The sequence below is a fragment of the Tribolium castaneum genome, chromosome 6 (genome assembly GCF_031307605.1).
Source record: "Tribolium castaneum strain GA2 chromosome 6, icTriCast1.1, whole genome shotgun sequence".
NCBI classification, from domain to species: Eukaryota; Metazoa; Arthropoda; class Insecta; order Coleoptera; family Tenebrionidae; genus Tribolium; species Tribolium castaneum.
Window position 1 is genome coordinate 4277234 of NC_087399.1, and position 23092 is coordinate 4300325.

General features: G+C 37.5%; 3 protein-coding genes across 6 annotated transcripts; 1 reads left to right on the forward strand and 2 right to left on the reverse strand.

Moving 5' to 3' along the window:
- Positions 1–847: 847 nt before the first annotated feature.
- f (forked) lies at positions 848–20057 on the forward strand. Of its 3 annotated transcripts, none has more exons than XM_015982578.2 (10): positions 848–993; positions 9997–10170; positions 15554–15737; positions 15784–15966; positions 16014–16109; positions 16287–16590; positions 16670–17260; positions 18507–19180; positions 19226–19422; positions 19471–20057. In XM_015982578.2, the coding sequence occupies exons 2-10, from the start codon at positions 10061–10063 to the stop codon at positions 19715–19717; spliced, it is 2586 nt and encodes an 861-aa protein (XP_015838064.1). In that variant the 5' UTR covers positions 848–993; positions 9997–10060; the 3' UTR covers positions 19718–20057. The 3 variants fall into 3 exon arrangements, with proteins under 3 accessions (XP_015838064.1, XP_008197099.2, XP_015838065.1); XM_008198877.3 differs by lacking the exon at positions 848–993 and adding an exon at positions 2868–3985; XM_015982579.2 differs by lacking the exon at positions 848–993 and adding an exon at positions 6377–6518.
- A 224-nt stretch (positions 20058–20281) lies between these two features.
- On the reverse strand, positions 20282–22221 carry LOC660949 (uncharacterized protein). Of its 2 annotated transcripts, none has more exons than XM_008198875.3 (4): positions 21917–22221; positions 21720–21797; positions 21480–21672; positions 20282–21407 (listed from the first exon to the last, which is right to left on the reverse strand). In XM_008198875.3, the coding sequence occupies exons 1-4, from the start codon at positions 22092–22094 to the stop codon at positions 21152–21154; spliced, it is 705 nt and encodes a 234-aa protein (XP_008197097.1). In that variant the 5' UTR covers positions 22095–22221; the 3' UTR covers positions 20282–21151. The 2 variants fall into 2 exon arrangements, with proteins under 2 accessions (XP_008197097.1, XP_008197096.1); XM_008198874.3 differs by having other exon boundaries at positions 20282–21410; positions 21917–22220.
- A 220-nt stretch (positions 22222–22441) lies between these two features.
- On the reverse strand, positions 22442–22930 carry mRpS33 (mitochondrial ribosomal protein S33). The gene has a single exon (XM_967092.4). The coding sequence runs from the start codon at positions 22849–22851 to the stop codon at positions 22489–22491; it is 363 nt and encodes a 120-aa protein (XP_972185.1). The 5' UTR covers positions 22852–22930; the 3' UTR covers positions 22442–22488.
- Between the last annotated feature and the right edge of the window lie 162 nt (positions 22931–23092).

Consider the following 23092-nt stretch of genomic DNA (forward strand, 5'->3'; position numbering starts at 1 on the left):
TTAACGTTACCATTTAATAAATTCATTAGTATTAGATTCTTTAATTGTTTGGGTGTTAAAAAAATAGACAAATCTTGATAACTGAAATTGTAACTACTGACACAAGTAGTTTTTTAGTTATATCGATCTATCGATATTTCGTAGACTTCTCGTCGAAATCTGAAGCAAAACTCTTCAAAATATTTTTGAAGAATTCGAATGTCTGTAGTAAGTCCAAATAAAAAACACAATATATAATTACAAATTGCGTGTAAAAGCCTCGATATCCAGTTTGTAGCCAAAGAAATTACTCTGAAGTATGAAGATTTTCCTTTCTCAGCAGAAAATTATCAGATGCAGCTTGTGATAGTTTTCTCTTTTATGTTAAGGAAAAACGATTTACAAAATATAAATAAAACAAAACTCCGATTATGATAATGAATTAAAAAATTATGCATCCAAGTATTGACTGACGTTTTTGGTATTTCTGAAGATTGCAATAGAATTCAAAGAATTTTTATCCAATCCTGCAAATTTAATGCTAGAAGCTGTGAAAACGTCCAAATTCTGGCTAGGGAAGCGAGACTGCGTTGTTGTGATTAAGCAAAGACACAATTGCTCAAGCCGCATAAAAGAAACTAATTGTTAAATAAAGAATAAGTAAATTTTTAATCAACGTATCAATTATGGTCTCTCTCGCCCCACTTGGCTGACCCACATTTTCCAATGTCATTGGCACGGCCAGCAAGATCTCCACTCTCTGGCGTGTGTCGGAAGAAAGGCTTTCTCGTCCCAAGGAGGCGCAATCTTCTTCTTCGGCTTCTTCGAGAGTGGAGGCGCGATTTAAACACCGTGATATCATTCGCAGTTTTCGGATGATCGCGATCGTAACGCGCGCACCGGTTCTTGAAGATTGAAAGTGTTTAGGGACTTGTTGTTTTGGTGGTTGCGCTCGATTGAACATCCCGGCCTTTGATTATTCGGCACTTCTTTGGATTTCTAACAGTGAGGCAGGTAAGGGACCAGGCAAAATTAATTCAAAAATTCAACACCAAAAAAATCAAGGGCACATTATTCAAAATATTTTTTTAAATAGTAATGTAACTATTACTATTGTATCTCGCAACTAATCAGGCGTTATTTCTTACTGACGCGCTAATAAGGAGAGAAATTATGTGTGTGACATGCGACGTTTTTCTCCAATTAAACAATAAATTAGCCAAAAAAAAAACTCGTTTGCGCCTAATTGGGACTGGAAAGCCCCTATCTTTCACTAAAATAATAAATTTCGCTAGTTGCCACACCCAAATCACCCATGAAAAAATCTCCTCTCGGGCTAATAAGCGCCGATATCGCGCCTCCGGTCACTTTTCACTCAAATTTCCAAGCACACCTGTTGATATTCCGAGTAAAAGTTTTCCCCGTGAGTGATTTTCCTCGAAATCGTAATTAAAAACTTACGCATTGATAATAGCCGATCATAAACCAACAATTAAACAATAATAAAGCTTAAGCGAAAGCTAAAACTGCTCGCTTCTCACACGATTAATGCGATATTTTTTTCACAAAAAGAGTGCAAGTTTGTTCATGAGAATCGGTTCGGATTACGACTATTACAATAATTATTTGAAAATTAGAGAAAGTGGACTGATACCATACAACACAGTGTGGTGTATTGTTCGGAGTTAATTAACATCAAGCGTCAATTAAAAATTTTAACACTAAAGGAACATCAGATAGCGGAATTACGAAAACTCACTTTCAGTTTATGTCATTGTAATGCAAAACTCCGATTGAATATTTGGTTTCTAATTTGGCTAAAACATGATGCAATTTTGCTAAATTATGAATATTGATGAAGTGTGCTCTATAATGAGCTGCTAACGACGAAAATGAAGCTAATGGGCAGATACAGATAATAAACTGATTTATATCAACGGTAAAGTTTTACTGTTAGGCAGTTTACCATCGGGTCATGTGTTAAATAGATCATTTTTCAAATGTAACGCCGGCATTAAATATAATAATTAAAATTGTTTCGCGGCTTTATTATAACAAATAACAAAGCATTAGCAGGCACTACATTTTCAATAATAATACGAATATTCGTATAAGTGTCTTTCCCTTTTTTTACATAATAGTCACTTTTCAATAATAATTACACAAAAGTGCTTAATAAACTCTCTTTTTTGATTAAATAAAAATTTCAATAAAAGAAGCAGATGTCCGGCTTTTGATTTATTTAAAAATATCATTAAAAAATTCTCTGAGAAAATTTGAAGGCGAAAACGTAAAAAGAGACACATTGAGATCTGCTGTTGAAGAAGATGAATATTTATTTATTTGAAATAAATGTTGTACCCAATAATTCTGTCTTCAGACACAAGGTGTCTTCAAAAAAAAATCTGAATAGACCAGTGGAATAAACTAAATACGAGTACAAAGTTTCATTTAATTAGAAACTTTTGTTTGCTCATTGTTAATTAACTATTAATTAACCGTACAAGAAATCTGTTGAGACGGCCTTTCAATTAGTAAGTACTAACATTTTTAACAAATGAAGTTAGTTATTTCCTAGGAAATGCGAATTTTAATTACTTTAATTTGCAAATTCAATTTAAAAAATTATTATCTGTTCTTGTATTTTTATTTGGGTTATTTCGTGGTTTTACGATAAAATTCACGGTCAAGATCCAAAGCTTAACCATAAAAAATCGTTGGCACCTTCCCGAATTTGCCGAAAGCGTGCAATTGATTTTCATTTTCTTCGATTGTCTGTGAGAGTCTGCGTCTCATCTACTTTCGTCCGATTTCTCCACACATGTAGGTCTCGCAAGGCCTCGAGTCATCCGAGCCTTCGAGAACCGCCACAGATTCTAAACGAATTATGCAAGTAGCAGACAATGCAAGGACACAAATTTGAGACGATTCGAAAGACTTTCACTGGAAAAATTGTCAGGGATCGAACGACAATAGGCGGCACACATGAGCGGACATCGCATCACAATGAATATCCGCTCCACCACCAGTGGAAAAACGGACGCGAAATGATCGACACCATTTCGGATATTTTGCGGTTCTTGTGCCTGTGTGTGATGATTGAGAAAGGGTCCTGGACCCCCACACCCATCATCAATCATGATCCCAAGAAAAGGACACTCAAGGATAACAACAGTAAGCCAGAGTGGCTGAAGGAGTGGACGATCAGCAAGGGGTGGATCCACAACAGGTCGCATCTTTTGACCCTAGGGAAGGAAAACGAAGATGACAGTAGCTCGGTATCCACCGAAGATATCGAAGAGCTGATTTCGATTGAAACCGAACAGGAGCAGGACGTCTCGTTGATTTTCCACCAAGTTTCCGAAAATTACAGACAAAACTTCCCGGAAAACCCCCCAGTCAAGTATAACACTGATCTACAACTCCCCGAGATCTACAAAGAGCGACTGCTGATGACCAAAGACGAAAGTTATTTGAACCAAATCTGGAAACTAATCAAACCGAAAAAAAAGTCCAGTAAGACCTACAATTGCAAATTCACAGTCAATCAATTGTACGAACCGACCCAAACAATCCCAAGATCTACAAGTTCCACAACCAAGGCCAAGTCTCGCACAAACTTGGGCAAAAACATCGCAATTTTCAACACCCTGAACTCGAAAACGAACCTACATGAGGACCCAATCTACGAGTGCTCGGAGGAGAACATGAGCATCTACAACAACCCGATCTACGCCCCCTTGACTCGCTATTACGACTTCCACTCGAACCGCCTTTGCAACAACTTCAAGTACCGGAAACGCCCGGACTTGTCCCAAAAAACGGAAAAATACATAATCCGCCACATCAAAGTCCGTATCATGTTGTCGCTAAGAATCGGAAATTTGAAAAAACGCTACAGGAACATGGCCAGAAAGTCCAGCCTGCGGGAAAGCATCGAGCGAACACACGCGGAACAGCGCCGAATCGGCAACGGCAAAACCTCGATCAAAATCCAAAATCTCAGGTCAGGATTTAAAATTTTCTAATAACTGTACAAAACACCAGAGCAACGGTCTCGATGATCATAACCGGAACTGACAATTGTTATGGTGCACACATCATGCTTCCGCTTGGCGTGTTGGGGAAAAATAAATGACTATTGTGAACACGTGTTTAGGAGAGTTAGCGCTTGATAAAATCGGCGATTAAGAGGTCGCGGGACGGCGTCTTGTAATTAATTTGTCTCCTTGTGGATCGTAATAACGGAGCTATCGGCGGTATTTGCTTGGAGTGATGAGATTCGCTCGACAAAACTGAACAAACAGTTTCTGCAAATTGTTTGAAAGCTCGTTAGGATGTGGATTGAGTAAGCGATGACTTTCCCAAGTGGGAACATTTTAATTAAGACGATTTTGAAGTGTTTGCGCATTTTTACGCTCCGGCTGCTAATGCAGATTTATTTAACACAAAACTGTAAAAATATCAGCGCTAATTCTATTTCATTGGTTGATATGGGTAATAGTTAAACAGTAATTATTATTATCATGAGAGTGATAATAAACGTCACGATATATTCAAATTATCAGCCACTTGTATTATTAAAGGCTTCATACTCGTGTTTTAACCGCAGTTTATGCGAATATAAATCGTACACTCTACCTATTTAAGATGGAACTTTGTTACCCTTCGATTTACCAAGCATTTCGTGAAAATATGAAATGTCATAATAATAATTTTTTAATGGCATAATATTTTGTACTCATTAGGATGTCTTTTCAAATCGGTTCAGAAATTACTGTTAAAAAAATTAAAAATTAAAAACGATAACGTTGGTATTTTTATTGTGTTTGAAACAGCTAATACGGTTTTAATAAGGTCTAACAGACTTTAAATTTTTACATTCAATTGACCTGAGACAGGTACACAATTTACTTCATACTTTATAAATTTTGGAACTTTTTTTGATTTTTTTTTCCTTTTTATACCTTGTAAAAAGTAACAAATCACGATGTTATGTGAAAAATGACATTACTTTTGGAAGCTCTGTGAATTAAAACAGGTTTTTAAACCAAAAATCTAGTTTTTCTTTCTATTTTTATTAAACTAGAACGAAAAAATCACCAAATTTACTCAAAAATGACCAAAGACTTATATTGTTTATTTAGCAAAAACTCAATTATTGCGCAAAATTTCTTAAAAAGTAAGCCGATAAATACAGAATCATTTCAAAAATGACACTATTTTTGCAAGTTCTGAGAATTTTAACACGTTTTTAGACCAAAATTCCAGTTTCTCCAGTTTAACTAGAACGAAAAATTCACCAAATTTAATAAAAAATAACCAAAAATTTACTTTTTCTAAGCGTTTATTCAGCAAAAACTCAATTATTGCACAAAATTTCTTACAAAATATGCCAGTAAATCACAAAATTATGTCAAAAATAGCACGTTCTGAGGATTAAACACGTTTATAGACCAAAAATCAAGTTTTTCTTCCTGTTTTTATTAAACTAGAACGAAAAAAATCACCAAATTTGGTCGAAAATAACCAAAAATTTACTTTTTCTAAGCATTTATTCAGCAAAAACTCAATTATTGCACACAATTTCTTAAAACGTAAACCAATAAATACAAAATCATTTAAAAAATGACACCATTTTTGCAAATTCTGAGAATTTTAACACGTTTTTAGACCAAAATTCCAGTTTTTCCAGTCTAACTAAAACGAAAACTTCAACAAATTTAGTCAAAAATAACCAAAAATTTACTTTTTCTAAGCGCTTATTCAGCAAAAACTCAATTATTGGGCAAAATTTCTTGAAAAGTAAGACAATAAATCACAAAATTATGTAAAAAATGGTAAGTTCTGAGGATTTAAACACCTTTATAGACCAAAAATCAAGTCTTTCTTCCCGTTTTTATTTAACTAGAATGAAAAAAATCACCAAATTTGGTCGAAAATAACCAAAAATCAATATTTTCTAAGCGTTTATTCAACAAAAACGCAATTATTGGATAAAATTTCTTATAAAGTTAGCCAATAAATCACAGAATTGTGTCAAAAATGGCATTATTCTTGCAAGTAATCACGTGGTAACTGACGAAGTAAAAATTTTTTTGAAAAAAACGAAGAAAGCAAAATTGTGAATCATTTTTCAAGCACCTGCGCTAAAAGCTCCAGACCGTAATCAGCTGTCGCAAAAATCAAGCACATTTCAGCGCTGGCTAAATTGGCAATTAGCGTCAAAATTCGCATTTTTCGTTACCCATTCAACTGGACAATAAAAACAAACTCTTTCACCTCTCATCTCCCCATCAATATTCATAAAGGTTGCGTTTTATTTTTAATTAAGTCGGATGTTTCGTACCCGTTATGAAGAGTGTTTTCGATCTGTGAAAGATGCACAAACAGTGAACGATCGGCCGTCGAAGAGAACGGTGTGGTTACTTTCATCTCGACGAAGATCGCGCTAGTGCAACAAACACAATCATGAGTGATGCATAAAGAACATGTGTTCGTGTCGGAATCTACCGTTGAAATCGCCAGGAAAACACACGGTAATTCGCGTCATTATCGGAGATCGTGCATTAAATGCGGCGAAAATTTATTGAAAAATAGATCGAAAATGGTACTGTTATAGCCACATGCGTTGGAATCTGCCGGAAATCATTAGAAACAAATAAATGGAGAGGAAATTGAGTGCCGGGCATTCGGTTTCAGTTAATGCAGTTTCAGCGTGCAATGAAAGAACAATAACAATAATTGATTCCCTCGTAAAGAACTGCTTTACGCCCATGTACCGTTCGATAAAATATAACCCCCAGTTGCCGACACTTGCTCCCACTTAATTAAATTGTGTTTAAATCAATTTATTTTTTCGCTGATTTCCTGAATGATTATTAATTAATTACCAAAACTATGCCTTGTTTTGGAACAATATGATTTAAGCAATTTAGGAAAATGAATTTAAAAAAAACGAAAAAATGGTGGAGGAGCCGGTTTCGTCTAATTGTTTAATCTCGCAAATAAATTATTTCTCGAATATTTCCTCGTAATAGGCTGGAATGGCGCGTTTCCTGAATCAATTTAGTTCACCTGCAAGCTGTCCGTGTCAAGAACGTGGCGTTTGCTTTTCATGCTAACGGTTAAGAATCGCACAAATCATAAACCCGTGCCGTTTATAATCCCGACCATTATTTTTTTCGATACCATCACAGGATGTCACGGTGCTGGCTCGACCTTCGCACCACATAGCGCAACCCATTTTTCAAGCACTTTATTAAAATCCTTGCTCAACTTCCGTCGTTAAAACAACAAAAATTTCATAAAAATTTACAATTCTAATGACCGAGACGCTGTTATCGGGCAAAAACCGTTGCAGAAACCGGTAAAAATTATTAATCCAAAGAGTTGCGAAAGCTGATCTGATCAACTTGATAAACGACTTTCGGATCATCTTAATTGCAATGCAACTCTTACAAAACGCGCGATTTTTGTGAGGCGGGTCGAACTGTTATTGTTTAGAGAAAGTGGACGAATGGTTGGACCTAATTTGGGATTGTAATCAAGTCAAAGAAGCCGCTAATTTTTAACACCGTAAACACATCTGCTAATGGAATATTAGAAAGTCATTTAAAGAGGATGAGGATTTTTTGCTGCTTAGGCTTGGTATATAACTACCGGTTACTTCCATAAAACTATAAATTTTTCATTCATGTACGCGTAGATGAGTAATTTGAAACTTTCTTAGGCTAATTAAGACATCCAGGATTCGTGTACGACTGGAATTTTTTGTTTCATTCACTTTCGCATCCACGAAATTATTGACTGATTGCACCGATGTCAAATATTCCGTTTACACGTTAAAGTTATGCCTTGATTAGATCCATGTTTTAATGTGGAGTCAGAGTCACTTAGCAGAAATTTTTTGATTCTGATTTTGATTTTGAGCTGCTTTCTTCAAAACTAGGTTACTCTAACAATAATTAATTATGTGGTTAGTTAGCTGTCAGGATAAAATGTGGCTAAAATCAGGTAACGGTAGTAGAATAAAATATGAAATTTAAGCAACATATGCCCACGCAAAATGAAAGCTAATAAATTGATTTTTTGTCTTTTACTGTAGCAGAATTATTTGCTTATCTGTCGGTAGCTGTGGGTTTTTGTTCCTAATTGCCATTGAAAGCAAAAGTTTGAGAAGTTCCTTCGGGTGATTTTTCGGTTTACAAAAATTCTTTCATTAAACAAACTGCCATTGCTTCGCTTTATTATAAAAAATAACAGGTAATAATCATTAGACTAAGTAGGTATACCTAAGCTAAATTACTAAGCTGTTTAATTTTAGTACTCGTAACTAGTGACCAGTAATTAGTTTTTACAAATTACTCTACTGAAAAATTTAAAATAATATTTTAACAAGTAGGTAACTGTTTCGGACAATAAATTTTAACCATATTATGCAGATGTTATATGTTTTCATTTTAATAAATTGCGACAGAATAATACATTCTAATCTAAAACGAAAAGTTATTCAAGCAAATAAATATGCATTTTATTTTAATGAGTAAAGCCACTGTATTTTTTTACTAAATAAATAGGTAGTTGCACAGAAATCAGGAAGTTATTTTTTTGCCTATGCATGTTAACAATTAAAATAAATAATAACTAATTAAAAATATTAATTAATCGACATTTTCTTGTACAGTTGCTAGTGTGATTCTAAAAAAATAATGCTTACATAATTATTTTTAAATAATTGTTGCTATAATAGCCCCAAAATTACCTTTATTTGAATTTTTAATTTGTATGAAATTTTTTACTTTTTATTTAGTGATTTTTTTACTTAGATATTGTTTGCACAATTATAAGCACTGTTTGATCTACAATATTTTAATTTTTTTTGTAGCAACTCACCTAATATTAATTAATTTCAATTATATGAATGTACCTATAGAAAATTTCTGAAAAAATTCACATGCATAGAAAAAAAGTATATTTAATAGGAATTGCTAAACTCTGTGTGATTATTAGTTTTTGACTTTGTGATTTAAAAAATACAAAACACTCGTGGCTCCCCTGTTATTAATTATTATTCCTTCAGGATTTTTCTTTGAAATACCTATACCTATAATAATTAGTATTCGTAATAAAATTACTGTCACTTTTTAAATTTTAATTTCAAAACATAAACATCTCTAGGTAATTTATTTCTGAAAACAAGATTCACACAAAAAGGTAGAAATAAAGCGCTGTGCAACTTCTCCTCATTGTTCATTCTTTCAGTCGGTTATTTTTTGCAAACATTTCTGGACCAAAATAATGTGATAACTAATTGATAAATTGCTTGAAATTAGTTGAAGGTACGGTAACCTTAAAGATGGTCATAATGCCCTTGTGGGAGTTGTAGGATCACTTTTAAAAAGCGACACATTTTTCATAAAAAAATATGAAACTTCCAAAATTGTTATTTTTTGTAGAAATTTATTTCATAGTAAGAAATAAAATTATTTACCAATCACGGGTATTATTGGGTATTAATAACCTTGGACAACGTACTGCCCCGCTGCCCATGGTCATTAAGACCCATATAATTCCCTTGGTATATAAATAATTATTATCTACACCCAATTTGATTTTTTCGGTGAACTATCTTGAAATAACTTAGTTTCTAGATTAAGATCGAGCAAAATCAAGCAAGTAGATAATAAATAGATGCTAAAATAAAAAACAAACATGTGGATGTATAAAATTATTTTGTATTTATTACATTGTTCTTTTTCTTCCTTTTAAATACTTTTCGAGTTACTGACTCAAAAAATCCCTTAGAGTTGGCTGAAACAACGCCATTTACACCTAGCTGGTGGTTTTGTTACCTAATTTGGGTAAAACCGCGCAAAAATCGTAAATTTTTCGTTTAGTTTAATAATTTTCCGGCAATAATTACGAAAATTACGGGCCGCCATGCCAGTTAAACAGCGAAAGAATCATGCATGAGTGTAGGCAGCCGCCAAATCAGCTTCGCATTGTGTGTTGCAGACACGGCCGACTGAACGTTCTCCGCTGGTTGCTCTGGGAGGCGGAATTCCGCGCGGGCAGCAACATGCCCGCCTTAGAACGCGCCACCAACACCACCCTGGCACTGCATTACGCCGCCGCCAGAGGATGTCTGGACTGCGTCCGCCTTCTGGTCGACTCGACTCCAGACCTGAGGTAAGACTCCGTTACGCTCCGTCAAAACGTTCGGGAAATTAATTGAGATGCCGTCACGAGATGAGGCACCAGAAGTACGGTAATTATGATGTAGTCTGATAATTGCCGATCTCGCTGCCAATTACGACAAATTTATGTTTGTTTGTGACGGTAATTACATCATGATTGGATTTTTATTGGCTGATTATGGGACTCCTTAAGCAGCGATGCTGCAAGTTTTGATTAAAAAAATAATAATAAATCACTGGTAGTAAGTGCAAACAGTCTTTCTAATCTAAATCAATCGAAACATTTACTTCGCTTGAAGCCAACTATTGCAAAACCCTTTCTCTGACAAACAACTACATTATTTATATGTTTTGGTGCGTTTTTTCCAAAAGTACAGCCAGTTAATTAACACAAATACCGCAAAAGTTTAATTGAAAACGCCTTAACTGCAGTCATTTCCGAGCTTTGGGACAAGTCAATGAATATTCCGTCTTTACGGCACTCACGATAATTAAATCAACGCTTTTGACTTTCATTCGATATCACTGTCATAATTTCCATACACATTCGTTATTAAAGTAAACAAGCAGGCAGCAGCAGTGACACGAAATGTCTTCATTTTGCTCACGCTGTGCCAACGAAAAAGTGAAAATTTAATGAGGCAGAAAATCAGTGTCAATGTGTGAAGCCACGTCGAATATCCGGTTCAAAAAAACCGTTTTTTTCAAGTTCAACTTCATTGCTTCTGCGAAAAGTGTTTTCAAAGGGAAAGCAAGCACTGATAACATTATTGTTATTAAAAATTTCTTTACTTAATTACTGCTCGAATCGCAAATTCTGCATTTATTGTCCAAACTTAGCCATTGTGAAATGGCACCTGCGTGACTCCGCCAACAATTAGATAATTTCTCCGATTTTGGTTAAGTTCAATGTTACCGCCAGCTAATTAGTTTTCTTTTTCGTCGGCGGCAACAATGAAACTTTAATCAGAGTAAGAGAGAGTCGTCTGAATTAATTAAATTAACCATCACTTTTGCATGTAATTAATTTTATTTATTTACCCGAAGCTTAACCCACTTCATGGTCCTTTGGCTTATAAAATAAATCTCTTAATTGAGCTAATGGAAACGCAACGAGCTAATTGCCACCAAAGCGCCCTTTTCCGATACAGTTCAAATACGGTTGTAGAAAACACCATAAACCATCTGTCGGTGTTTAAACGGCCGATATCTGGGTCGATCGTCGATTCTCCCAGATGATTTATCGTGCATTTATGTTCGAAAATGTCGTACCGTTGTCGTTATTATTCAATGCCGCGCCGTTACGACAACTGATGTTCCGATTGTAGAAAGTGTCAACGAAAGTAAGATTCAATTTTCAGATCAAAATTGTCGCTACTTGCGATTTCTTCTACAACAATAGTTAATCTCTTGGGTCGTTTGGAAGCTTGTCGCTTGTCTCAGCGTTGAAATTACCCGGATTAATGTCAAACTTTCCTTCGGAACTTTTCTTGTTCGCCTAATTGCTCGCGAATTTAGTGCCGCGGGGGCACATTAAGCACGATCACGCCGTAAAAACTTTGATAATAGCGACGGGAACGGTTTACACACTTTAATACCAACAACATTGAAAATCTCTTATCTTGAGCAATAAAATTTATGATAACAGGCGAATTTAAACAAATCTTCTGTTTTAGTAAAGCGGAAAAACGCACCGAAATGTTTAGTTTCATTTCATTTTTACGAAAATATCGAGACCAATATTCCACAATTTCCCACCATATTTTTTAATATTTTCTTCTTTAATTCAGTATGAAATATTTTTGAATTTTTTTTTAAGACAGAATGTCCTAAATAAGACTAATAAATCTTTCGAAATCCTTCAATTTGTTTCATTCTAACTAATTAATATATTCATAATTACATTTTAAATCGTAATTAATTTGACGTTTGTGAATCATAATTTAATCCCAATTAATTTAATTCTTCTGCAATTGCAGTGCAAATCAGCAAATCATCTTAAGTAAGTTGTTCATGACTCACGTGTTACCTATAAAGTATTAGGCGAAACATTTAAGCTGGGACACCCAGAACCTATCCGATTTTTTTCAGTTTCTCCTGAAATTTTTCAAAGTATTGATGTTTTAATTAAACCTCCATTCTGGGTGCCATAATATTCCATTTTTCCGCTGAGACGTGACAAAAAATTGAAATTATGTAGAGTTTATGCTTCAAATGTAAAAATAAAAGCAACATTTCCGTGACACAAATCTCATGCCGATCTTTCTAATAAAGCTGGTAAATAATAATTGTCCAATTAGGGAGACATTTCAGAATTGGTCACAATCTAGCTTATTACACGTTGTAATCCCCTTCGTGTTAGTGATTAGTGATCACCACGATATCAATTAATGATCGCTTTAATAAATAATTAACGAGTATTACAGTTTCTAATTTGCTTGAAAAATTCCTCATGTAATAATATTTGTTCAGTTATAATAGCGCCCGTTTCATACATTAACTCGAAACTAATTAGAAGAAAACGCTAATCAAATTTGCATAAAACCAGCTCCATTTCTAAACATCAAAACAAAACGTCCTTTCTTGTTTAAAACTCTGATGCCTATCTGTCCGAAATTAACATGTGGTTATAAACATTCCGCTGGGTTTTAATCATAATTCGCGCTAGGACAAACAAACTTAAATGGTTCACGGCGTCGATCCCCTCCAAAAGATTGCAACTTTCTTCTTTACGAGTTCCTCTAACATTGTACAGGTAGTACCGTACTAACTGTCGGTCCGATCCGGGGATAGTACCGGTAATGACAGCTGAGTGGCATGTGATGCGCGCGCGAATCAGACAAATTGCACCGGTCGATTAGTGATCAATTAAAAAATCGAAAATGTCCAGCGTCATCCACCGACCGACCTGCAGGAGGATGAGGCACCGGAGTTCACGAATAAGGTACCACCGGATTTTTATTTAGCGCCGGATCACCGGAGAGTAAAATTTTAATTGTGATAAACGACAGTCACGTGCCCCAAAAACCGTATCAAAGCCAGTGAAAGTGCCTCATCTCCGATTTTTCTGATCTTAGAAAGTTGCCTCAAAATTTGCATATTATTTGAATTTGAGTTTTTGTGCCGAATGGCCGAAACGCTTTCTTGCACCAGAAGCGCATTTTTCCTTCCTCTTTTGGCGATGCGAAATGTGCAATAAACACGAACGTCGTTGCCCCAATTGGCTATTTTTCCGTATAGTGTATGCAATTATGCTTTTAGTGTGGCAGGTTCGGACAACATGCAATTTTAACTAGTGCATGCAAGGTAAATGCACTGATTAAATAACTCCACTTTGGAATGGGATTACAAGTGTTATTGCGCGGAAAATTGATTTTAAGTGGTGATTTATGTGAAATTTGGTGAAGAACTGCATGAGCAGTGATATCTACATCCGACAATTACGCCGGGTTTCACTTTTCGACTTGAAATAATAAGTGCAAAAAATGCGGTTTCGTACGATCTTCAGGGAATCAAAGAGAAAATTGGTAATTACTTTTATAAAATACGATGCAAATAATATTGTACCCCCTTTGCTAAATCTAGGTTCAAAAAACAGTTCAGAAATTTTTGAAAAATCATTGATTTGGATAAAAAATACGCACGTTATCAAAGAAAGAAATAATTACAATGAACGTTTGGTCTTTGGTTTACTATGGCTAATGATTAAGGCACTTGTTTAAAAGTTTTAACCAAATTGAAAAAAAATAACAGTCATATTTTATTATTAGAAAAGGGGGTTGAACTCTTACTGGATCCTATAAGCATTTTTTATACAAACATTTATTCGAAATTTCAAAAAATGTCAATATTTTACGAGGTATCAAAAATATTTATTTGTTTAATTATGTGTCTATTAATAAACTCCCACATATGGCCACCCAGAAAAGCTCCAATGAAAATAAGACATCCGTTATGTTAATCACTGGCAATAAATAAGGATTAATTCCACCATAAAGCTATCAGCAATGTAAACCAAATATCCTGTCTGGTTTATAAAATACAGACTATTTGCCCAATTTTTTGTAGTTTTTGACCAACTTTTGTAGTTTATTACCTTCTCTTTCATTCCTAATTGCAATAATGTAAGAAACGACACGCCACTTTAATTTATATTCTCTTCCAGCATTACCTCGGACTGAAATTTTTCCAAATACTGTTGCATATTTTTAACGGTGAAAGATTACTTTCAACGTATGGTGAACGTGTGATATAAATTACATACATATAAACAAATCATTTTCTCAGAAATGACAGCTATATAGTCCAAATTAACATAAATAACATTCAAAACATGATTTGCACCGCTTTATAATTCAAAAAACTTTCAATTAATACAATAAAAAGTAATTAATTCATTAAAACGAAAAATCTCACTTTGCATAATTTTGCGGCATGGAATGTTCTCGCATAAATCGTGTTCTCTGACACGTCTAAGGCTGAAAAACTCCCAACAAAGTCAATTGCGACAAACGAATAAAGCTTGAAGCTCCCGGAGCGCGTCACGTTCTAATCCCACTGAACAATATGAGGAGTTTGAATGCAGTGCTTGTGGGTTTAGGATGTGACAACTTCGGCGAGGTAACTTAAGTCTTTGAAGACCGGTACGAGAAACCTTCAAGCTATGTAAACGACCTTTATTTCCATTTTTCTTCTTTCACAAGGAAGTTGATTTTCTTGTTAATGGAAGGGTAATTATAAGTGACAATAAAACGTTCTAAAAATTATGCAAACAAAATCGAAAGTTTTAACCTTTACAAGTGGATGATTTATGCGAAAAATGCAATTGCGCGAAACAGTAAAAAAGACAATAATCGCAATAATCGCGACATCTGTCAAAGTACAGTACGATCAATTTCTTTAATCGGTGCTAAGAATCGGATTCTTTTATCTTATGACCTAGTCGTTTAACAAATAGCTTTATTACAGGCTAGACCCAGTCTTGTGGGTTTTTCTAAACGCAAGGAAACACCTTTCTAAAAAAACACCAAGCACCCATTTACTCGAGACTAGAAAATAATGGAAACTGTTACGACAGAACGACCTACGCGCGAATTTCCGCTTCAAAACCAGACCAAAAACTAAGTACAGTTCTTCGCGAATCAGACTGTCAACGTATTTTTTAGCAATTTCAACACACTTCACACCAGCAGAATCGTTTAATTAGCCGCTTAGGTTGCATAAGATTCAATCATCGAGCAATTACGGTCGCAATTATAATTATATTGTAAAATAAATTATTGATTAGTCGCTCGTTTCGCAAACAGCTTTCAACCAGTCAGAATGAAACTCCTCGCGAAATGCCACAAAACCCTCAACAAGCTCAACTGTTTCAGTGCCAACACTCAGATGGACAATGATGTCACGCCGGTCTACTTGGCCGCCCAAGAGGGCCATTTGGACGTCCTCAAGTTCCTAGTTTTGGAGGCGGGCGGCTCCCTCTACGTCCGCGCCAAAGACGGCATGGCCCCCATCCACGCCGCCTCCCAGATGGGCTGCCTCAACTGCGTCAAATGGATGGTGAGCGCGTTTTGCGAAAGAAACGAGTTGTTTCAACTTTTTGCAGATACAAGAGCAGGGGGTGGACCCCAATTTACGGGACGGCGACGGAGCGACTCCGCTACACTTTGCCGCCTCTCGGGGGCATCTCGAGACCGTCCGTTGGCTGCTCAAGCACGGCGCGAGACTGTCGCTCGATAAATATGGTAAAAGCCCCATCAACGATGCCGCGGAAAACCAACAAGTCGAGGTAATTAGTACCATCGGTGGTAATTCGTGATAGTAATTTGTGCACAGTGTTTGAACGTGCTGGTGCAACACGGGACGACTCCGGACTACAAAGATGGAAAGAAGAGTTGCTCGTGTACCAGGAAGAGCGAGCAGTTGAAAAGGGTGAGCAATTTTACATGCAAATCAACGTCAAGCTTTAATCCGAGTTATTAGAAATTTGATTTTTAATTTAATAACACGCAATTAGATTCCCTCGACGGGAGAAACTGGCGATTGTACCAGTCATTGCGAATTTCGAATTTCCGGTCGAAAATAAATCACTGATGGGTTATTTCACAGGGGAACAGTGTCGGGAGTGACTGCTCGAGCTGCAAACCGGCTGAAAACGACAACTCCGAGCCGTTCTATCTGCACCCCCCGCTGGGCGGGCGCGCCATGGAGGCCCCACACGCCCCCCAGGACGGCCTGTACATCAACCCCATGAACAACCACAGACACAGCGCCTCGAGCGCGTCGGAGACCAGCTCCAACGAAAGCGTCAACGGGGAGTCCTTCTACCTGCACAACCCGCAGGAAGTGATCTACAACCGCGTCAAGGACCTGTTCGAGGCGCCCCAAAGACAGCCTCTCTCTGCCCTCACAGGTAACACCATTTCCCCGTGAAATCAGTGACAATCGTTCACCTTGCATTGTTCGCACGGTCACGACCCTTTTGTCCGCAGTAAAAGTGGAAGTACACTCCAGCAGCAGCGGAGCGGGGTCAGACGAGAACCTCTCATCTTCGGACCTCTCGGAGCGTTCCGGCGACCACGACCACGACTACGAAGACATCTACTTGGTCCGCGAAGAGTCCGACAAAAAAACAGACAAGCAAGCAAATGTTCGTTCGCGGTCGCGCGACAGCGGATCACACAGCCGTTCCGGGTCGGCGAGTTCGTCCAATTCGGGATGCAACGTCGTGGTGAAGGTTACACCAAATAAGAAAACCAACGACTTTTTGCCCAAGCCGCAAAAGTATGAGAAAATCGAGAAGAAGAAGGAGGAGGAGGAGGCCGAGAAGACCAAGCAGGGGGAGAGACACTCCGTACCGCCGAAGAACGTAACGCCGAACACGAAGGTGTTGAAAAGGGTGACGTCGACGCCGGGGAATATCTGCCCGCCGCCGCCGCCGCCGCCACCCCCACTGAGTGAAAAGAAGGAAGTAGCGGAAGAGGATGAACCACGAGGGGCCGAAGTGGTGGAGATTGTGGAGGAGGCGACGCTCAAGCCGTCGGAGATCGCAAAAGGGATGTGTAAGACGATCTCGGCGTTAAGTAAGTAATTAAGTTTAACAAATCAAATTGTCTCGGTTCAGTTGTTCGGACACTAATATTTTGTAGTGGAATCTTTAAAGCTTCCTCTTAATAATCTTAATCATTAGTCGCAATTACGAGTCCGCAATATTAAAAAATAAATAAGGAACTTTGAATAAGAAAGTGCATTACAACTCGTGTTTCATTTTTCGCTATTTCACTATTGCATAAATTATTGCTATTACTCACTAATAGGAAAAAACTAATTAGAAAATTTGTTGTTACTTTAACAATTTTTATTCAAACTAATTGCACGATACGCATCTAATTTTTTCCTCAACTATTACAACATCCACACTAATAATTTTTAATAACAACGAAATGAAACGAGTGTTACGCCTATTACATCCTTATTAGTTTGACATTTTTAAATAAAGATCTAAGCCAAATTCCAAATAAGTAACCTTTAACAATGATTAAAAAGCAAATAATGAACGTAGTTACGAAAGTAGATAATTCAATCCAAGTTTAAGTCATTGCTATTGTTACTTAACGATTTAATTTTGGCGCATTTGCACAAGCCTGGTTATTTCTGACTCACAGTTTTGTCAAATAATTCATATTTTTATTAATTAATTTTTTCCTGATAAAATTTGCAATTTATGTGCAGGTCATCTCCGTGTCGAAACGTGGGGTCAGTAAATTATGCAAACTAGTTTTCAGTAATTGTTTAGCCCACTTAAAAAAGTCACATAACTAGTTAAATGTGCCTTCCGTAAATAATTAACACAAAAAAAAGTAAAAGTATCCAAATTTGGAAGAAAAATTACAAAACTGGCCGTAATGTGTTGATGAGGCAAGGAAAATGGTTAAAGAGTCAACAAAACGCTGGTTTTGCGTAAATCGCGCCGATTACACAGTTGTTTGTCGCAGACGTTAATTTACTGTTAAATAAGTGGTTGCAGTTATAATTGGAGTGGTATAAATATTAAAACCAACGCTCCAAAAACTCTAAACCGACCCAATTTGAACCTTATTAAAACCACACATTACACTAATTGGACCATCAAAAAAGCCCGTATGTACCAAAGAGCAAACACATGTTTTAATTGAATTTCACTCTTATAACACTTACCAATCAAACCAGAAATAATAAAAGGTTCCGTAGCCGGTCGCGTAGCGTCATCCTGTGCATCTCTTTCCGTTTCATTATAATTACAAATACGTGGAGTGAGAGGCGAATAATTTAATGGTACCACTCTTTCAGCGACTCGCCGACTTAACTCCTCCTGCTCGGACCTGACCATTGTTAGTCTAAGCACCGATACCGACGACACCGAGAAGCACGGACCCAACTTGGTCAACAAGCAGAGAGTGTTACCTTTCATCCCTCCGAGTTTCCCCGGAAGTGCCAACTCGAACAACTTGATCAAACCCTCCGAATACCTGAAGAGCATCAGCGATAAGAGATCGTCCGCATCCTCGATTAGGAGCAACTCGGAGAGCGAAGAAGTGGTTATGACGGCTGAAGACAAGGAAACTCAGAAAATCCAAGGACCGCCGCCACCACCCCTTCCCGAAACGACACCAATCGAGCAAAACGGAAAGATCGAAACCAACACGGATACAGTCAAAAAACAGCAACAACCACTCTCTGCCATAAGTATCCAAGACCTAAATTCGGTCCAATTGAGAAGAACGGACAAGATGGTCGCGTCCAAAACCTTCTCCGCTCCTACCAGAAGCATGAGTCTTCAGTGTTTGCAAAGTGAGCCGTTTTTGGCACAAAAAACCGACCTAATCGCCGAACTCAAACTCTCAAAAGACATACCAGGAATAAAAAAACTGAAAATCGAACGAGCCAAAGTGGAAGAAACGCGCGAAAAGCAACTCTACACCGAAATTTCGAAACAATTCACTGCGACCAAATTCGTGGAAAAGGTGATTACACCAATTCTGTGACTTTCCTCCAATTTGTTATTCCAGATTCCTGATAAAGACAACACTGGCAACGTCATACCGGCCTGGAAACGCCAGATGTTGGCGAAGAAAGCGGCCGAACGGGCGCGCAAAGAGCTCGAAGAGCAGATGTTGAGAGAGGCGGAAGAAAAAAGATTGCAAGCGATACCACAATGGAAGCGCCAATTAATGCAGAAAAAAGAAGAGGCGGAAAACAAAATGAGGTGAGTACTATAATTCATTTAAGTCGACGAATTTTGATGGTTTTCCAGGTCAACGATCTACACCCCGAAAGTGGTGGACGATCCCCGATCCTTGAAAATCCAAGAAACACACGAGTGCCTCAAACAGACCGCCCAGCCGGAAGAGAAGAAACCGGCCGAGGATATCAATAATAACGAAAGTGTGAAGGAAACGGTCAGCCAGACGGAAGAGGAAGAGCCCGACGAAGACACGAACATAATACCATGGCGAGCGCAGCTCAGGAAAACCAACAGTAAACTGAATTTATTGGATTAGTCGCTATAGTTCCGTTGTTATTTCCAATCGTGTAAAGTGTAAAATCGTTGTTATCTGTTTTATATTTTAAGGTAACAGTTGCAATATTAGACTAAGTTAAGACAAGTCAATTATGTGATGTATGTTTTTTATTACTTTAAGACTAGGTTGTATTTTAGCAATAAATTGACTGAGGCCGGCTTTACCGGCAATTACCTATTAAATTATTGGAAATTGTAGCTCGGCTACCATTTTAAGCTTGTGAAGGTTCGGGAACAGTCTTGCTTTAATATTCAAATTTCTGAACATGTATTGTATCATATTGTAGTCGCTTTTCATATAATAAAACATAATATGAAAATTACCGACTTTAATTTATTACTTGTCTTCTCGGTTTGAAAACCACCGCCTATGTAGGTTTGCGTGTTAGTAGCTTTCGTGAATAATTGATGATGCGTTTTCACACAAATGAAAAAACTAGAATTAAAAATATTTGCACAATGACTTTTTCCACTTACCATATTTAATTTGTTGTTGAAGGAAAAGGGATTTCGGCGTAAAAAGGTGGCAGTAATACCATGTAAGGTAATTAGACCAATATAATATATTTAGACCAATAATAATTTACAGAACAATTACTTACATCACTGAAAAAGTCGAAACATAATTGGATCTTAGAAGTACCGAAACAAAATAACAAAGGTTTAAAAAACTAGATTTAATTAAATAAATATGTGCAAATATTCGTACAGTCTATTAACACTTGTTGAAAATAAGAATCTTGCAACTATACAGAATAACAATTGGAATACAAGATAAATCAATATAAAGTCGTGTGTGAAGATCGTATTTAGCATCCTGAGACTCGGTATCTTTTCAAAAAAAATTCCCGATATCAACAATCTCAACCTCTCCATATAAATAAATAAAATATAATAAGTGGCAGTCTGTGTCTTGAATATATCGATTCTCAAAAAATTGGAAGGCTTCATATTATAAAAAATCGACCGAGGCACCTCTATATTACAATATAATGATTTGTCTCATAAGTGTAAAAAAACAGTAAGAAGTTTTCAACAAGTATTTAACGAAAGAAGAACTTATTTACAATTTCGTAATGGCCAATTTTTTGTATTATTTTTAATTGCCTTACAATCTAATGAATAATAAACTACTTTATTCATTGAATATTTAGTGATGGATATTTACCCCATCGTTCCTGCACGTCGCGCGTTTTGTAGCGAAAACAATTAATTTAAAAGAATGACCAATACCTCTATCCCCCAAATCCGATATTACCGCGTTAAAAACAGAAGAAAATAATAAGTTCAGGCAATTATCACAGACTTAAAAAAACATTAAAAGCACCAAAAATCAAATGAAAAACTGTATACAAAACGGAAGGCAACTGCACCTATTGAACGAGTAGGAAAACTGCAGGACTGATGACGTTTTTCACATATATCGAGGTCTTTTTTGTTGTGTAGGACTGTCCATTGTCACATCGGAAGGACTCGCCGGCCGTTTACAATGCCTGGCCATTTCCCCTGTGATAAAAGCGCACAAGTCTGGGCCCCGGGCAATGCAAGACAAGGGCGATCGCGCCAAGGCCTCCCTGAAGGTGTGTAACTCACTATTAAGACCCAGAGATTCAGGGGGCGCGACTCCAGGAGGCGGCGATATGTTCCTAGGGCGAGGAGACATGGGGATCCTACTGTGAAACACCCCGTGGTTAAAATGCGGATCTGGGGGATTGGGGCTGGGTCTGGGATGGGGGACTGACCTGTGGTGGTTGTGGTGGTGGTACTGGTGGTGGTTGGGTTTGGGTGGAAGCTTTCCGGAGAGGTAGGCGAGCAGGTCCTCTCTGCAGATCAGGCGCCGTTTCCGCTTGGCCCAATTGAGTATTTCCTTGTTCCGTTTTTGGTATCCGCACTGTTTCGCCAGGTCGCTCGACTTCCGCAGCCCCTCTGAAGATTCTGCAAGTGAGTCAGTTGCACACTGTTGGACTGACCTCCGACCCTACCTTTATATAATGAGGTGACCGTGCCCGCAGCCGTCTGGAACTGCAACCAGAGCGTCGCCGGCTCTCCTGTAACCCGATCTGGGGAAAAGGGCATTTTAGGAACGGAAATTGCCACAGCTGATCAATAGCGTGTCAACAAGATGTCGGGGCCTGGTCGGGAGTCCGCCTACTTGTGACCGTGGGGCTCAGGGACTTACCGCGATACAGCTGGGCTATGGCTGCGGCGGAGTCCTGGAACGCAGTCCATATTCGCGTGTGAGAATTCTCCGATTCGTCACGAAGGGACTGCTCGAAGTCGGGCTGCTCGTCCACCGAATCGGCACACTGCTGTTCCCATCCCGATAACCAAGACTCACTATCACCGTCACCGTTCATCTCACGTTTTTGTGACCAAAAATTAACGGAACACAATGGAATTTCGGAAAACTACGCGATAACTTTCAGCTACACACGGCCATGTTTGACGAAGTGACAGATGGGACTCGTGTGGTGGCGACACTGCGATTGGGGCACCAACGAGAGGAGAAAAAATTAACGGAAACTCGGAATAAAACGCTCAGAGCAATAGAATAATTATCCGGCGAAGCGTAGTTCCGTTATAATTAATAAACTTAATCAATTAAGGTCTTTTAACCAATTGATTTGAAAAAATCCGACGTAGCCAATACTGTAAAAGAAAAGTTACTAACGATACAGCATAGCGGAAAGTTTAAACAAGAAAATTCAAATAAAATGTTTATTAACGACTAAACAATAACTAAATACAACATTATTCTTTCTTCTCTTCTTCTTGCTGCTGTTTCGACCGTGGTTGTCTCTTTGGTTTCGCTTTGCCTCGAAGGACTCTCATTCTTTCCATTTCCTCCTTGAAATCGGCATGTTCGTCTCTGTACAAACCGTAGTGTCTCAATTTAATCATTAACGATCCTGTTTCTACATGTCTGGGGTAGTAATGTGTAACTTCTCGTCGCAAATTGAGGGGTTTTTCACTAAACATTCGCACCACCTTCATTGACTTGGAATTTGTAGGGCGGGCGACTTCACCAAATATTCTATTACTAAGTCGCAACATACGTCTCGCATATTCCGTCGATAGTTTCGTTAAATCGGCGTATTTTGCGTAACGACTCATTTTGGATTGAGTTTTTTAAGGTTAGATAAAGTGACAAGGGTGACACGTGACGTAATAGGAGGGGGCCACAAATAATTTATTTTTACCTGTTAACAAACCCCTTTATTGAATGATTAATTTACAAATTAAATAGACGTTTAGAAGCTTAATTTTGTGTTTCCTTTGTAAAGAAACTTTAAATTCGTCCAAATGTGTAACTGCAGAAAACTGTAATAATTTTTTTAATTAAGACAAAGGCCAA

Bases quoted from the DNA above. Each gene is read 5' to 3' on its own strand.
- f (XM_008198877.3), top strand. From the start codon at position 2,883: ATGCAAGGACACAAATTTGAGACGATTCGAAAGACTTTCACTGGAAAA. The intron at 15,738-15,783 runs GTGAGCGCGTTT...AACTTTTTGCAG, and splicing joins TCAACTGCGTCAAATGGATG to ATACAAGAGCAGGGGGTGGA. The intron at 17,261-18,506 runs GTAAGTAATTAA...CCACTCTTTCAG, and splicing joins TAAGACGATCTCGGCGTTAA to CGACTCGCCGACTTAACTCC.
- LOC660949 (XM_008198874.3), bottom strand. From the start codon at position 22,094: ATGAACGGTGACGGTGATAGTGAGTCTTGGTTATCGGGATGGGAACAG. The intron at 21,673-21,719 runs GTAGGGTCGGAG...ACTCACTTGCAG, and splicing joins GGTCACCTCATTATATAAAG to AATCTTCAGAGGGGCTGCGG. The intron at 21,411-21,479 runs GTCAGTCCCCCA...GGTGTTTCACAG, and splicing joins CACCACCACAACCACCACAG to TAGGATCCCCATGTCTCCTC.
- mRpS33 (XM_967092.4), bottom strand. From the start codon at position 22,851: ATGAGTCGTTACGCAAAATACGCCGATTTAACGAAACTATCGACGGAA.